The sequence below is a fragment of the Cnephaeus nilssonii genome, assembly GCF_951640355.1.
Source record: "Cnephaeus nilssonii genome assembly, chromosome: 16".
In the NCBI taxonomy this organism is placed as follows: domain Eukaryota; kingdom Metazoa; phylum Chordata; class Mammalia; order Chiroptera; family Vespertilionidae; genus Cnephaeus; species Cnephaeus nilssonii.
In genome coordinates this window covers 61778687-61793691 of record NC_137087.1, presented here as the reverse complement: position 1 = coordinate 61793691, position 15005 = coordinate 61778687, and the positions used below count along the sequence as shown (strand labels likewise).

Below are 15005 nucleotides of genomic sequence, written 5' to 3'. Positions count from 1 at the left end.
TTTACAAACCCGATGAGTAACACTTTCAAGCTTTAAACCAAATTAAAAATAAAATGTTTGCAAAGTACACAGAAACCAACAGTTAGAAATAGTAAGTTTATTGTTTGACCAAGTGGTCTTCAGGGTAAGCGAGTTATTACACAATATATAAACAGCAACCTCCTATTCAAAATTCCTCTAGATTAATCAGCACGTCTTATTTCTGTAAACAAATACGTCTGTATGTGTCTGCTATCTGCTTTCGCATGTAAGTCCTTTCCCACTACGGCGTCGATGCAGTCAGCTCCCGTGGCTCTGTCCCTCACAGGACGACTGGTCCGCTGCAGTGAGCGTCACAACTTGAAGCCACACTAAGTGTTCTAGGGGCCGGTTCTGAAGGGGAGACAGAATTCGTTTGGATGTATGCTTCCTTCTCAAAAACATCCTTCACCTCACCTTTTCCCGTGTGCTCCTCTACACACAGTGGAGAAAGTATGGGCCACAAATGGGTGCGAGGCAGGAGGCAGGAGGCAGGAGGGTGGGATTCCGTGAAGGACTGTTTCCGGGAACCAGATGGGACTTGCACTTACCTCTTTGGTCATAAAGGAACGGGAGGGAGAACAGACATTCAGGTCCCTGTCAAGCTCTCCTGACAGTAATGATGTCAGAATAAAAGGTTTAAATACAAGGTTCAAACTAAAAAGGCATCTTCATAGATAATCACCCTGATATTTCTAGCATTCTCATGTATTTACTTGTGGTTTTTAAAATAAACTACAAGTATAATAAAATGAATCCAATGGAAAATTGATGCATTTTTAAACAAGAGATTGAATAAACAGGTTTTCAAATATTAAACTCCACTTTCCATGTAAAGCCTTGTTTCATTTCTTTTCAGAACATTCCTCTCAAATTTTTATAACTTTAAAGGAATTAACTGTTTTACATTCCCCCTTATGGAAAAAAAGAGAAAGGTTTACTATATACTGAAATAGCTTTACTTCTATCAGTTGAAACTATCAATTCAACTTAAACTAAGTGAACTAGATAGTATTTCAACTATCTAAAGAGCAATTTTAAAGGCAATTCCTCTGCTAAACATGGAAATAAGTTGTAACACAGTTGGTGAGAAAGTAATTTATTCTACCATTTTTAAACATGGCAGAAATGCCCTCTAGCTGCATATATAGTGAAACACCACCAGGACCAAGCTTTGAAGTCTACACGGACCATAAACGTGGGGTTTAAATGAATACCTGTAAGATTAAGATTGCACTTCAATCATCAAATGTCTAAATAAAAGGAAAAAACAGACACCAATGTGTCTAATTGTTCTTATAAATGACCCTGACCAAATTTTTATGGGGGAAAAAAAAGGAAAACATTTGTTTCCATTGTCAACTTTGTTTTCTATAAATATAACGTATAAATTTTAAATTAGCATATTAGGGATGGGTCCTCCCCCAACAACAAAAACCAACGATAAACAAAACTAAAAAACGCACAAAGCCAAAACCCAGTACAGAACAACGTGCCTGCTCCGGTCAGTGCTGGTTATGCTGCCCTCTTGCGAAGTGACAGGCGAAATCATACTTGTTTTTGCATTTGCAGCCGCATATGTTGCACTGGAACGGGTTCTCGTACCCGTGGCAGCCCATGTGGATGGTGTAGAGGATGTTGTCGGCGAAGTACATGTCGCAGTGCTGGCAGTGGTGCAGGAGCTGCGGGTCCTGGGCCGGCAGGGTCGGCGCGGGCGTGCTCGGCTGGCTGTTCCCTATGCTCGGGGTGCTCGTGTGGGCACTGGGTTCGCTGCTGGGACCGGCCACGGGGCTGTAGTTCCTCTGGCTCTGGGGCGGCCGGGGCTCGGGGCTGGTGGGGGAGGCGCTCTGAGGAATGCTCGCGGCCACGGCGGAAACCACGGCCTGGGCGGAGGGCTGCTGCATCAGGAAAGGCTTCTCGTCCGGGCAGGGCACGACGTCAGGGGACGCGGGGTTCTGGCTTTCGGGGGGCAGGCTGGACAACTGCCCTGCGAGCGTGGAGAGCTGGTTCAGAGGGTTGTCGACCAGGAGTTCTTGGGGGTCCCTGGGTAGGCCCCCAGTTGAGGTGGTCTTCGCCATACTTTCATACGAGTCCGTCTGGATGTTGGGGATTTCATGGGTGAAGTCGTTAAGGTAGTCTGGCTTCTGAACCACCATGGAAGGCGGACTTAAGTTGATGAGCGCTCTTCTGCTATAGCCCAGGTTGCTGGTTTTCTTCTGTAAAACACCCCACATTTTCTTGCTGCTTAAAGAAGACCTGGCACCTTTAATTGGTACCATCTTATGCTTGCGCCGTCGATGATGGGACAGGTTGCTTCGATCGCTGCAGCGGAAGGAACACAGTTCACATTTATATGGTTTCTCTCCCGTGTGGGAACGCATGTGTGCTTCCAGGTGGCGCTCGTAAGCAGAGGCAAAGGGGCATAAGTGACATCTATGAGGCTTTTCACCTGTTTAAAGAGAAAAGCGGGAGAGATGGCCAGACGGGTTGAGCGATGAGGTGGATCAGGAGCAAGATGGCCGAGGGAGGGGAAGCTTTGCAGGGGCCTCACTTCCCGTGTGCGTGTTGTTGTGCTAGTAATTCCCGTCTTCAAACCTCACGTCAACCTTCATTTTTAAACCATCAGAACTACGGATACCACAGGTCCACCTGCCCTCCTGGGCCCTCTCCCGCCCCCACAGAAGGGCGCTCCTCGCCCGCTCTCCGTTACCTGTGTGGATTCTGATGTGTTCGATGAGCCGGGCTGTTCCTTTGCTGGCATAGTTGCAATACCGACACTTGAGCTTCCCGTCGAAGGTCCTTTCGAACCCGTCTACTAACATTCCTGAGCTTTCATCCAGGGACACTTCCACCGAGGGGTGGTCCAGCCCGTTCTGGTCGCCATCGGCCCCCGCTGTAAACAAAGGACAGCAGAGGAGAGTGCATCTCAGAGCAACGCAGCGCGCATTCCAGCCTCAAGTGCACAACACCTTGCCTAAGAGCGCAGCTCACTGGGCTTCCTCACAAAGCTGCCAGTCCTTGCCAGGCTCCTGTGGGCCAGATCGGGGCGCTGCCCTTGTCTGACAGAGAGGAGACAGGGGAGGAAGTGGTGACGGCCGCTACACATGTTTATGTTCTAGCCACTTTTATCTATAAATATCATTGGAAGTCATGAAAACCTCCCCAGATCCTAACTCTGCTTACTTGAGCTTAAACCAATCAACGCCGAGTTTTGCGCTGTTCCACTCAGTTTGTACAGATGTCCTAGATCCTGGGTTGCATTTAGGATCCTAAAACTCTAATTAAGCACATAAAAAATATTGTATTGGATTCCTCTGAATGTTAGAACCGCAAGACTGAGAGCTAAAAGAAGATGCTTGGCTCTCAACCTAATCTGACTACTTCTTTGTATAAGGAAACTGAGGCCAAGCGCTCACATCAGGAAAACCAGCAAATGGCGGGGACAGCCCTGGTCCCTCGAATCCCCGTCCAGCAACCTGCACACTAGAGTGTCTGCAGGGACATGCTTATTCCTAGCTCCAGGGAAAGCACTTCCATCCCACCCCCAGGAGGCAGCAGTGCTGCCGTGAGGAATTCAAGCAGCACCCATCCGGGGAGAGAAGTGATTTTGCTGCTGGTGCAAGTCCAAGATCCAGCAACGCCACTGCACCCGAGGCCCGGGCTCAGCACCGCCCGCCTGCCGCTCTCCCAAGCCAGGGACTCTCTAAACTTAATGGATGTGCGAATCGCTCGGGGAGTGTGGACTGGCCTGACAGTCCGCACTTCTCACAAGCTCCCAGGTCTCTGAGGATGCTGGTCCCTCGACTACAAGGCCATCGACCATCTCGGTCAGGGGCCCGGCACCTCTCCCTACAAGGCTCAGACAGCCAACACTTCAGGCCGTGGGGCCATCCGGTTCCGACCACAACTACCCACTCTGCACTTGCAGCACAGCCACAGAAAATGTAAACAAGCAAGTGCGGCTGTATTTCAATAAAACTTTATTTACGGGTGCTGCAGTTTGAATTGCATGATTTTCACGTTAGGACATTCTTCTAATTTTCCCAACCATCTTTCAAGGGGAAACCACTCTTAGCTTGCAGGTCACACAGAAGTAAATGGCCGGCAGTCCAGAGGGCTCACAGGCTGCCGTGTGCGGGCCCTGAGGGAGGTCAGAACCCACCTCGTGTGTGGGGAGCAAACGAGACGCAGGCCGTCTGTCCGCAGTGGGCCGCCGCTTTCCCCGCCCTAGTTTCTCCTCCCAGATGGCTAAACAGCGCCCTTCTTCATTTTGAGAGAAGAAACCAAAATCCCCACTTTGTTTCAGGCCTCATACAGAATCCCTAGTGGCCGAGTCCTTTGTGTGTGAGCGGATGCTGGCCCTGGGGTGCCTGTGTCTCTCGTTAGTTACAGAAGCTGGAGGACAGGATGGCACGAGCGCCCGCATCGTCTGAGACCGTGAAGCAGCGCTCGGCGGGGTGAAGCCTGGGGTCTCACTCACAAAAATCTGACATGTTCAAAGAAAGAAAGGAAACGGCCCTGATCTTTGTAGGAAGAACGGAAGGACTCCCATAGGGAAGAGCGGTCCCGGATGGACAGCAATGACAGACAGGCCTGTGCTCATAAGGGGAGTTAGTGAGAGGATGAGGTGAGGCTACCTCCCTGAAGGGCCTCCGCTTCCTTGTCCCCGCTCACGGACCCCGAGATCATGTTCACGTGGTGGGTCTGCTGCGTCAGGTACTCCTGGAAGTCCTTCACGAAGTCCAGCGGCTCTGGTTTCTTCTCGCCCATCTTGGTTTGTTTTGTGTGGGTCGTTTTTACAGTTTACAGTTCGTTATACCTGGGGGGAAACGGACACCATTGTACACTACTTAGGGGGATCCAGTACAGGTTAAAACAAGTGACACAGCACGGCTACAAGGCACCAGCAGAGAAGCTGAGGACACGGTCCCTGTCTTTACACACGTGTCCCCTTCCCGGGGGCTGGGGAGACACACACAGAATGGTGGGAAATGAACATATTTCATAGTTACATTCACTGGGATTCGAACGTAAGTCTCAGAGGATGGAAGGAAATTACAAAGACAGGAAAAAAAAGAGAAAGTAAGTCCAGAGGAAAGAGGCAGGCACATCAGCCGGGGTTACCAATGGGACAGGAAGAGACCACGTGGCTAGGGCTGCCAGTTTTCTGGATGGGCATGCCGCGGGCTGCGTCACCCGGTGCAGGTGCACTGGCCGCGTTAGCCCTGAGCACTGGGAATGTGGCTACTACAAACGACGCGTTTTCCGTTTTATTTAATTTACACCGAAACAGCTAGGACAACGGCAAAGGCTCTGAGCCAGAGGGTCACGTGAATGAGTCCTCTAGGAACAGGGTGCAATCTTTCTGTCAAAGTCCAAACAGGAAATACTTTAGGCTTTGAGGGCACAGTCTCTGTCAAAACCACCGAACTCAGTCACTGTAGCTAGCGGCAGCCACACTCAGTACGTAAATGAATGGATGCGTAGGCCTGTGTTTCAATAAAACCACAAAGCAGGCCCTGAGCCGGGCTTGGCCTACAGGCCGCTTTCCCCTGCCCCTGCCCCTGCCCCTGCCCGAGAAATGCACACCCACCTCTCCCACCACCATCAGCCCACTCCCTCTGAGAACGAGGGGGGGGGGGATGTGAGTTTGTCATCACAAACTAAACTGGTCCTCACATAGGTTTATGGCCCACATTCACAAATCAAATCACCCAAATGTTTTCTAGTAAGAACAAAATTAGGAAGTCTAGCACCTAAAAGGCAAAAAGTCTTTTCTTCCAGTAAAAATACTTTAATGCAAAGGCCAAAGGTTGTCAAGTGGGAGGGTTCTATAAACGTATTTCCAATTAACAAAAGCCTGACCAACATTTTAAGAACTAAAACTTCTATTTTAATTGATTTACTAGAAATTTACTGGAAACGCACGTAACCCTGGACTCCTTACCACCACAGATGATCGACCACCCAGCAGTGCGGCTATGGCCTCAGAACTACCTAACGGCCAGCTTTGTTCAGCTGCTTTTTCTCATCTTCCCATGTTGCCTTGGACTGGTTCTGTTTCCTAGTCACTGTATCATTATTTCTATTTGTTTTGTGACTGGAGTGGAATCTACTGATTATTTGTCCTTTAAAATTTGCCCTTTGGTTCGAAAAACAAGATGAGCCAGTCAGCTCCAGTGAAAAAGATTAAGAATAAGATCAAGAACAATCCTATATAATAAAAGCCTAATATGCAAATTGTCCCCTCAACCGGGAGTTTGACCACTCGCTATATGTGCGCTGACCACCAGGGGGCGGTGCGGAACATGGCGGGTGTCAGTGAGCGGGCAGCAGTGGAGGCGCTGCCGGCCCTCATGGGCCCAGACGCGAGCGGGACCGCAGTGGGATGGTGGAACAGGTGAGTGGGCGGCGCCAGGCCAAGGCAGGTGCAAGCCGAGGCTCGACTGTCACCCCCATCGCCCTGCAGATGGTGACCAGTGGCGGCGGCGGGCAGGGCTGCCGCCTGGCTCCCAGGCACCGAGGGAGCCAGGCAGGGGGTCCAGCCCAGATCGATGGCCCCGCAGATGGCGAGATGCAGGGTGTGCGCTGAGCTCACTCTCACTCCCCCTGCTACCCTCCCCTGGAATGCCAGGGCTTGCGCACCAGGGAAGCCCCCGCGCTCAGGTGCTAGGCGCCCGCAAGGAGCCCACCCCGCACCTGCGCGGCCTCTTCCAGGTGAGCGGGGCTGCAGCCGCTGGGACCGCAGGGGCCAGTCGGGCTCCCAGTGGGCTCGCACAGGAGCTGGTCTGCGAGGCTGGCCGGGAGAGAGTGCACTGCCCGCCTGGCTTCCATGTGGCACTGCTGGGCAGCCCAGAGGCCCACGCTGTGCCCTGGCCCGCGGCGTCTGGCAGCGCTCACCGCATCTCCGCATGGGGACTCGGGTGCCGTGACTCAGGTGCTGCCCGGGGCCCAGAGGTCAGCTGGGACCTGCCCTTCCACCCCAGACGTTGGCGCTTCGATCGCCAGCCAGGCCTGGGACTGCACCCAGGCACACGTTTCGTGCACCAGGCCTCTAGTCTATAATAATAAAAGCATAATATGCTATTTAGACCGGACGTCCTTCTGGACGACCTTCCGGACGAAGCCGGGGCTGTGAGGGAAGCCTGGGTCCCAGGTGCCAGAGTGAAGCTGGTGCTGGCAGACGGGGGAAGGAAGGTTTACTCTTGCATGATTTTCATGCATCGGGCTTCTAGTATACTAGTGACCCGGTGCACGAAATTTGTGCATGGGGAGGGGGGCCTGCACCCTCTCCAATCTGAGACCCCTCGGGGGATGTCTGACTGCCGGTTTAGGCCCGATCCCCTAAACCAGCAGTCGGACATCCCTCTGGCAATCCGGGACCGCTGGCTCCTAACCACTCACTTGCCTGCCTGCTGATCACCCCTAACCACTCTGCCTGCCAGCCTGTTCACCCCCAACTGCACCCCCTTGATGGCCTGCCCGCCCCCAACTGCCCCCCCTTGACACCCTGCTCGCCCCCAACTGCCCCCCCCTTGCTGGCCTACTCACCCCCAAGTGCCCTCCCTGCCAGCCTGATTGCCCCCCACTGCCCCCCCCCCGCCGGCCTGCTCATCTCCAACTGGCCCCCCCCTGCCAGCCTAATCGCTCCCAACTGTCCTCCCCTCCTGGCCTGATCGCCCCTAACCACCTCTGCCTCAGCCCGGCCACCATGGCTTTTACGGGAAGGTTTCCTGGTCTAATTAGCATATTATCCTTTATTTAGTATAGATAATAATGTTATATCTCAATAAAACTGAAAGCGAGGGAAGACAACTCAAAGCACAGAGAGATGGAGAGAACTGTAAAAATATACAAAAATGTAAGAAATATAGCAGACAGAGGTGTAGAATGAGTTCCAGAAACAGAAAAATAAATAAGGAATCGTTTTTTAAAAACAATGATCAAGAAATGTCCAGAATTAGAGATCTAGTTCATACTGAATGGGGTCAGAGTGTAAAATAGAATATACGATAACACTTAGACACATTATTGTGAAACTTAAAAATCTCAAAGACAAAGAAAATGATACAATGCTGTCTAGAGAGAAAAGGCAGCGCACCCACATGGGAAAACATTCAGATTGACAGGGTATCAGTGCAACCCCAGGTGCAGAAAACAACACAGAATCCTGCAGGATCCATTTCAGAACGCGTAACTTCAAACCGATAAAGGGTCTCTTCCAAACGACATCACAATGAGGGAGGAAATTCAGAGGCACTGCTTCGAGAACAGGGGTAGGGAACCTTTTTTTTTTGCCCAGAGCCACTTGGATCTTTACATCATTCGCGGGCCACACAAAATTATTACCTTAAAAATGAGCCTGCTCTATGTGGTAAAACACTTAATTAACTCACTCCTAATGCCGTGGCAGGGCCAGACCAAAGACTTCTCTGGCCTTAGATGGCCCACAGGCTGGGTGTTCCCCACCCCTGCCTTAGAATCAAGAAGACAAGAATACTTGCTATTGCTACTGCTGTGCTTTAACACTGAATTTTTTCTGGTGACACTGGTTAATAAAATTATACAAGTTTTAGGGGTACAATTCTATAGTACATCATCTGTATATTGTATTGTGCTACTGCTATTCAACATAGCTCTGGAGGTAGAGACCCCCACAATAAAAAAAAAAGGAAAAAAAAGGTACGAGGATTGGGAGATAAAAAATGATGATGATGAAGGAGAGGAGGAGGAGGAAGAGGAAGAGGAGGAGGAGGAGGATCGGGAAAATTATTTTATAAATTGTGAAAATTATAATTAAGAAAGAAATCCTGATACTTACAACTTAGCATCACCTCTAGCCAATCAATTCATATGAAAACTGATATTTCCACTGGAAAATATCTGAATGTGCTTTGACAGGCTTCAATAAGCAAGATAAATCTTACCAAGTCCCAATTAGAAAGCACAACATGTGACAATGCAGGAGACGGCCAGCGTGCCGGCAGGAGAAAATGATGCTTTCACACAGCATCTCGAGATGGAAGAACACAGATGAGCCTGATTACAGGGGTGGCTGGCATTCTGACAGTCTTGGCTGTTATCACACCGTCCTATTATAAAGTTCACTGTTTTCCCTGCCATACACTGTGCGCTGACTTTCAATCGTAATGCATGATGGGCTTAAAACAAATCCCAAAACTAGGGATGCCAATGAAAAAAAAAGGAAAATGACATTGTAAACATGAAAAAAAACAAATTTTAGTTTTTAACATATTGATATGGCTTGTAACCTTAGACCTACATCACCCACCCCCCCCCCAACATACATACACACAGACACGCACATACCCTGACGCATGCACAGCACGACAGGTCCTTGCACAGCTTTAAGCCCTGGGATGAAAGTTGCCTAAATCTGAATGGAGTCTTTGGTTCAAGACCCAGGTTTCTCTAGCTCACATCAGTCTATCTTAGCACAATAAACAGAAAATGAACACTAATTCTGAAACAACAGAAAGCTTCCTAAAGCTGAAAGAATATGCAAATTTTTATACCCAAACCATCTTTCTGTCTTTAATAAAGCAATCAACAGGCTCAGGACTAAAAGTTTAATCTAAGAACTCTGAAAATTAGCTGATATATGGAAATGCCTCTAAAACACTAATAAATTTAAAAACCTTTGCAAAAATAACATAAAAATCTACTTTGGAAATCAGCAAATTATAATGTTTTTATTGGAAGTATCTTTCCTACTGGCCATGAATTCAACACCTTGGAGCTTGTTAGCCAAAAAAACTTACACAAAACTTCAATGTGTAAAATGATGTCATCAGAAAAAGAAACATATTAAAGAGGTGTCCACTTTTACCATAGATTTGGGAGGTATATTCCAAGCCTGACCTACTCTTTCTGTAACTAATATCTATACTAATAAAAGGGTAATATGCAAATTGATTACGACGCCCTCACAGTAACAACCGAACAGCAGGCTGTGTGGGGCGACAAGGCCAGCAGGGGAGTTAGCGAGGGACGACCAAATGACTGACCAGCAGGCTGCGTGGGGTGACCAGGCCAGCGGGGGGGGGGGGCAGTGATGGGTGACCAGGCCAGCAGAGGGGGACAATGAGGGGCGACCAGGCCAGCAGGGGGGGAGTTGGGGGTGACCAGGCTGGCAAGGGGGCAGTGAGGGGCAACCAGGACAGCGGAGGTGGCAGTGAGGGGAGACCAAGCCAACAGAGGGGGGCAGTGAGGGGTGACCAGGCTGCCGGGGGGGGGGGGCAGTTGTGGGCGACCAGGCTGGCAGGGGGCGCATTTGGGGGCAAGCAGGCCAGCGGGGGGGGCGGGGGCAGTTAGGGGCGACCAGGCCAGTGGGGAGGGGCAGTTAGGGGTGACCAGGCTGACAGAGGGGGCAGTTAGGGGCGATCAGGCCGGCAGGGTGGGGTAGTTAGGGGTGATCAGGCAGGCAGGCGAGCAGTTAGGAGCCAGTGGTCCTGGATTGTGAGAGGGATGTCCGACTGCCGGTTTTGGACATCCCCCGAGGGGTCCCGGATTGGAGAGGTTCCAGACTGGGCTGAGGGACGCCCCCCACATGAATTTCGTGCTCCGGGCCTCTAGTCTGTATCAACCAAAGAGAATAATTGTTTCCCATACTTTATGATAACATTAGTGGCCCAGCGCACGATATCGCATGCAGTAGGTCACCTGCTGCTTCCGCGGGAGCTGGCGGGAGCCGCAGCACGCCACGGAAGCCGGCGGGAGGGAGCCACGCCACTTCTGCGAGAGGCGGGAGGGAGCTGCCGCTGCCACCCATGGGCCACCCATGGAAGTGGGGGACCGAGAGGTGCTCCATGCATCTCCTGGTGACCGGTGGCGCACACAGCCCTGCACCTCGCCGCACGTGGCCCCTCCCACCCGTGCGCACCTGCTGCACACACAGCCTCCTGCAGATTGGTCGTTACTGTGACGGCGTCCCAACCAATTTGCATATTAGCTCTTTATTATATAGGACTAGGGGCCGGTGCACAAAATTTGTGCATGGGGCCAGGTGGGTCCCTCAGCCCGACCTGCACCCTCTCCAATCTGGGAGCCCTCAGGGGATGTCCTGCTGTCGGCTCAGTCCTGCTCCCCGTGGTTCTCTGTTCTCTGCAGACCTGCCTGCTTGATGCCACCGAAGGCCCTGGTGTCTGCTCTCTGTGGAGGCCTGCTTACCCTTTGCTGTCGGGGCCGGGGACAAGCAGGGCCCTGGTGTCTGCTCTCTGTGGGGGTCCTGTGGGGGACTGCTGCCACGGCCAGGGGCAAACAGGGCACGGCTGTCTGCGCATTTGCTGCGGGGGACGTTCCCGCCCCACCCCTGGCTGCTTGCGCATGTGCCGGCTTCAAGCGCCTGGGTCCCAGGGATGTTCCCCCCCCCGGCTGCTCGGTGCCTGCGTGTGTAGGCCTGGAGTGGCCGGGGGCGTTCTGGGACCCCGGCTGCTCCGGGCCTACACGTGGGCCTACAGGCTCAGAGCAGCCTGGCTCCTGAGAATGCCTGTCCCTGGGACGCAGGCCACTTGGCACTGGCGCACAGCCGCCCTGCCCCCCGGCTGCTCGGTGCCAAACGACCCCCAGCCACTCTGGGCCTACATGTGGGCCTACAGGCTCAGAGCTGCCTGGGTCCCAAGGACGCCCTTCCCCGGGACCCAGGCCACTTGGTGCCAGTACGCGTGCAAGTGGCCGCCTCACCCCCGGCCGCTCGGCACCTGTGTATGCAAATTAACCCTCCATCTTTGTCGGGTTAATTTGCATACTCACTCCTGATTGTCTGGTGGGCACTGCAAAATGATGGTCAATTTGCATCTTTCTCTTTTATTAGTGTAGATTATTATATAGGATTCTTTACGATACTGTAACATTTCTGAGCCCTCCCTGCTATTACTCTGATTAAAATTAAACCGGGTACTCCACTGCGTGTAGGTACATGTCTACATAGAAACTGAGTAGCTTATACCTCAATTATTTGTATGTCAATAACGTCCCCCAAACTAACCATTCAAGGCTCAAAAATAAGGTTCTTACCAAGTGGAGGCTGTGCACGCTGGTGAAGGAAAGACCCACCTGAGAGTGAGCTTTGCTGTCCTAAAGGACAAAGACCTCTTGACTGCTGAGCAGGTGACTGTAACTATTGTGATCTTTCTTTGGTTTCTGGTAAAGGACTTATCTGTATGATGCCCTCTGATCTTTCTCCTTTAGTTTCATATTACACACACACACACACACACACACAGCCTCTGAACCAGTGGATAACAATACAGAGGCGTCAGGATGCAAATTACAAGACAACCAGAATCCTGGAACAGAGGTAACAGAAGAACCACAAGAACCTCTAACCACCTTTCTTCCAAGTCCATCTTTTTTCTAAGCTCTGGGGAAATTTTGAGAACACGTGATTAGGAAATGAATCTATTTTATTGACACATTTGTCTTAGAAGGGTTACTAATCGTAGAATAGAATACTTCGCAATGTACTAATGCAATAACTTAATTTGGGGGTTAGGTAGACCTATAACATAAAAGTGACTGCAGTTCAATAGATGTACTTACTTTCATACAAATAATGACGGTCCTTGAAGAACTTACACAGCCATAGAACAGACGTCAGCAGAGAAGTCTGACAAACTAGGTTTGGTTTGTGTAGGGAATAACATGGTTCCCTCACAGAGAATTAGAACACATTTCCTCTGATTATAGAACTGTCAAAAAACAAATTCTTGAAGGCAAAGAGGGACATTAGGAGGCATTGGGAAACCAGAAAACATAAAAGTAAAACATAAATAAGTACAAGTTATTAGGAGAAATTCAAAAGCGGAGTTACACAATCTAACCTTTTCACCCCAAATCAGTTCCTCCTTTTTCTCGCCAGTCCAGCATCGATGAAATGTAGAGTAATTGAAGTTTACTCTGGAGACACACCACGGGGCTCCCCAAGGCCATGGAGGGAAGTTCAACTGAGATGGAAAAGCCACAGGGAGGTCTGCAAAGAGAAACACACCACAAATGAACCCTCTGCGGGAAGAAGGGCGTTCGCATCTACAGGTTTAACCAGCTCACGGAATACCCCGGCCGGTCTCCCCACAAAACTGTCAACAGACAGACAATCAAAGACCACAGAGCAGCCCTAGCCAGTTTGGCTCAGTGGATAGAGCATCGACCTGTGGACTGAAGGGTCCCAGGTTCGATTCTGGCCAAGGGCACATGCCTGGGTTGCAGGCTCGATCCCCAGTAGGGGGCGTGCAGGAGGCAGCTGATCGATGATTCTCTCTCATGATTGATGTTTCTCTCTCTATCCCTCCCCCTTCCTCTCTAAAATCAATAAATTAAAAAAAAAAAAAAAAGACCACAGAGCAGGGCTTCAACAAAAGCTCCCCAGAGTCCCCCAAGAATAACACGCGCTTCTTTTCTCAACGGGTGGGTTGAATGTTGGTCAAAACCTCTAACGTCGCTCTAAATTCAAGCTATTAATTTCTCTAGTTCACGGGGCACTGCTAAGAGGGCCAGGCTTAGGGGGCCGGCCACCCCGTTTGCATACAAACAATACACAACCAGAGGACACGCTAGTGGGCAGGGGTTTAAAACCCCCACCTCCAGCCGTGAGGGCACATCTGGACTCCACCTGTCACCCTCCCCGTGGGTTTTCAGGGGAACACTGCACCCCAGCGGCAAAGGACACCTAACCCCTCCATTCGCGGTAACCAATTCCCCAGAACAGGTTCTGTGGCTGGGGCGGCGGAGGCGCGACATCCGAGGAACTACGTGGAACTTTAAAAATCGTTAGTGCAGACATTTGAAAAGTGGGCTCAGCGTTCTGTTCCTTCCACGCCGAATGTCCCTCCATCTCACCACGCAGAGCGCCTGCACGCCCCTCCCGCGGGCCGCCGCTCGTGGGTCCGGAACAAACAGCACACGGAGGGGCACCAAACGGGCCGCAGGGAACTCAAGGCCCAACACGGCCCCCGAGCGCGGGCAGGTGCGAGGCCCGGCCACTCGCGCTCCGGACGGTTCCTCCGGAGACTCAGACCCGCGGGACGCCGCGCAGCTGCCGGCTGCAGGGTCCTCCCCGGCCCGCGCCTCGCCCCGGAGCCACCGGCGCACACGCGTTCCTCCGCCCCGGCCCGAGCGCCGCTCCGAAGGGGGATTTAAAGTCCTGCTCCCAATGGCCGGGAGGCGGGCACCTGGGCGGCTGCGCCTCGCCGGGCCCCGGAACCCAGGCCACGGCGTCCCCCTCGGCCCCAGCCTCCGAGCCCCGCCCGACGGCCGCCACCTCGGGGCGCCCCCCAATCCGAGCCTCCGAGCCCCGCCCGACGGCCGCCACCTCGGGGCGCCCCCCAATCCGAGCCTCCGAGCCCCGCCCGACGGCCGCCACCTCGGGGCGCCCCCCAATCCGAGCCTCCGAGCCCCGCCTGACGGCCGCCACCTCGGGGCGCCCCCCCCCCGCACGCCCACCTGTCAGAGCGAGGCCGCCCCCCAAACCCGCCCGACGGCCGCCACTTGGCGCCGCTCCCTCGGGACCGCCGGGCCCCCAGCACCGCGCCCTTCGCACCAGGGCCTGAAAGGGCCCGGGTCGTGACCCCACCGGCCCGTCGACCACGCCCGATGCCCCGCTGGGCTGAGTTCCGGGCGGGTCAGCCGCTCAGCCGCCCACCCGGCTCTCCCGTCCCGCCTCTCCCCTCAAGCGTCCTGCTTGGCCGTGTGGCCGCCGGCTCGGACGGCAGCCGGCTCCTTACCGCCTGGCAGCTGCCCCGAGTCACCCCCGCCGCCTTGTACGTCGCCGCTGCCGTCGCCGCCGCCGTCGTCCCCGTCACCGCCGCTGCTGCCGCGGCCGCCGCCATGTTTGGTGCGTCTCCGCTTCCTTCCCGCCCCACTGCTTTCGTCAAATCTCGCGCGAGCAGGGAGTAGCGCCCAGGCGGAAAGGAGAATTGGCTCGCTTGGGGTTCCGTAGTCGGCGGGGGCGTGGCGCCAAGGGGCGTGGC

The 15005-nt window shown here is 52.8% G+C and overlaps 1 protein-coding gene across 3 annotated transcripts; it reads right to left on the bottom strand.

Annotated features, from left to right (window-relative positions):
- Positions 1-77: 77 nt before the first annotated feature.
- On the bottom strand, positions 78-14895 carry IKZF5 (IKAROS family zinc finger 5). Of its 3 annotated transcripts, XM_079793224.1 has the most exons (6): positions 14760-14895; positions 12861-13009; positions 4656-4837; positions 2729-2911; positions 1515-2467; positions 78-372 (listed from the first exon to the last, which is right to left on the bottom strand). In XM_079793224.1, the coding sequence occupies exons 3-5, from the start codon at positions 4786-4788 to the stop codon at positions 1524-1526; spliced, it is 1260 nt and encodes a 419-aa protein (XP_079649350.1). In that variant the 5' UTR covers positions 4789-4837; positions 12861-13009; positions 14760-14895; the 3' UTR covers positions 78-372; positions 1515-1523. The 3 variants fall into 3 exon arrangements, with proteins under 3 accessions (XP_079649350.1, XP_079649349.1, XP_079649351.1); XM_079793223.1 differs by having other exon boundaries at positions 78-2467; XM_079793225.1 differs by lacking the exons at positions 12861-13009; positions 14760-14895 and having other exon boundaries at positions 78-2467; positions 4697-4832.
- Positions 14896-15005: the final 110 nt, after the last annotated feature.

Excerpts from the sequence above, each read along its gene's own strand:
- IKZF5 (XM_079793223.1), bottom strand. The coding sequence starts at position 4,788 with ATGGGCGAGAAGAAACCAGAGCCGCTGGACTTCGTGAAGGACTTCCAG. Across the intron at positions 2,912-4,655 it reads AGCGGAGGCCCTTCAGGGAG|CGGGGGCCGATGGCGACCAG; the intron begins GTAGCCTCACCT and ends CTTTGTTTACAG. Across the intron at positions 2,468-2,728 it reads ACACATCAGAATCCACACAG|GTGAAAAGCCTCATAGATGT; the intron begins GTAACGGAGAGC and ends CTCTTTAAACAG.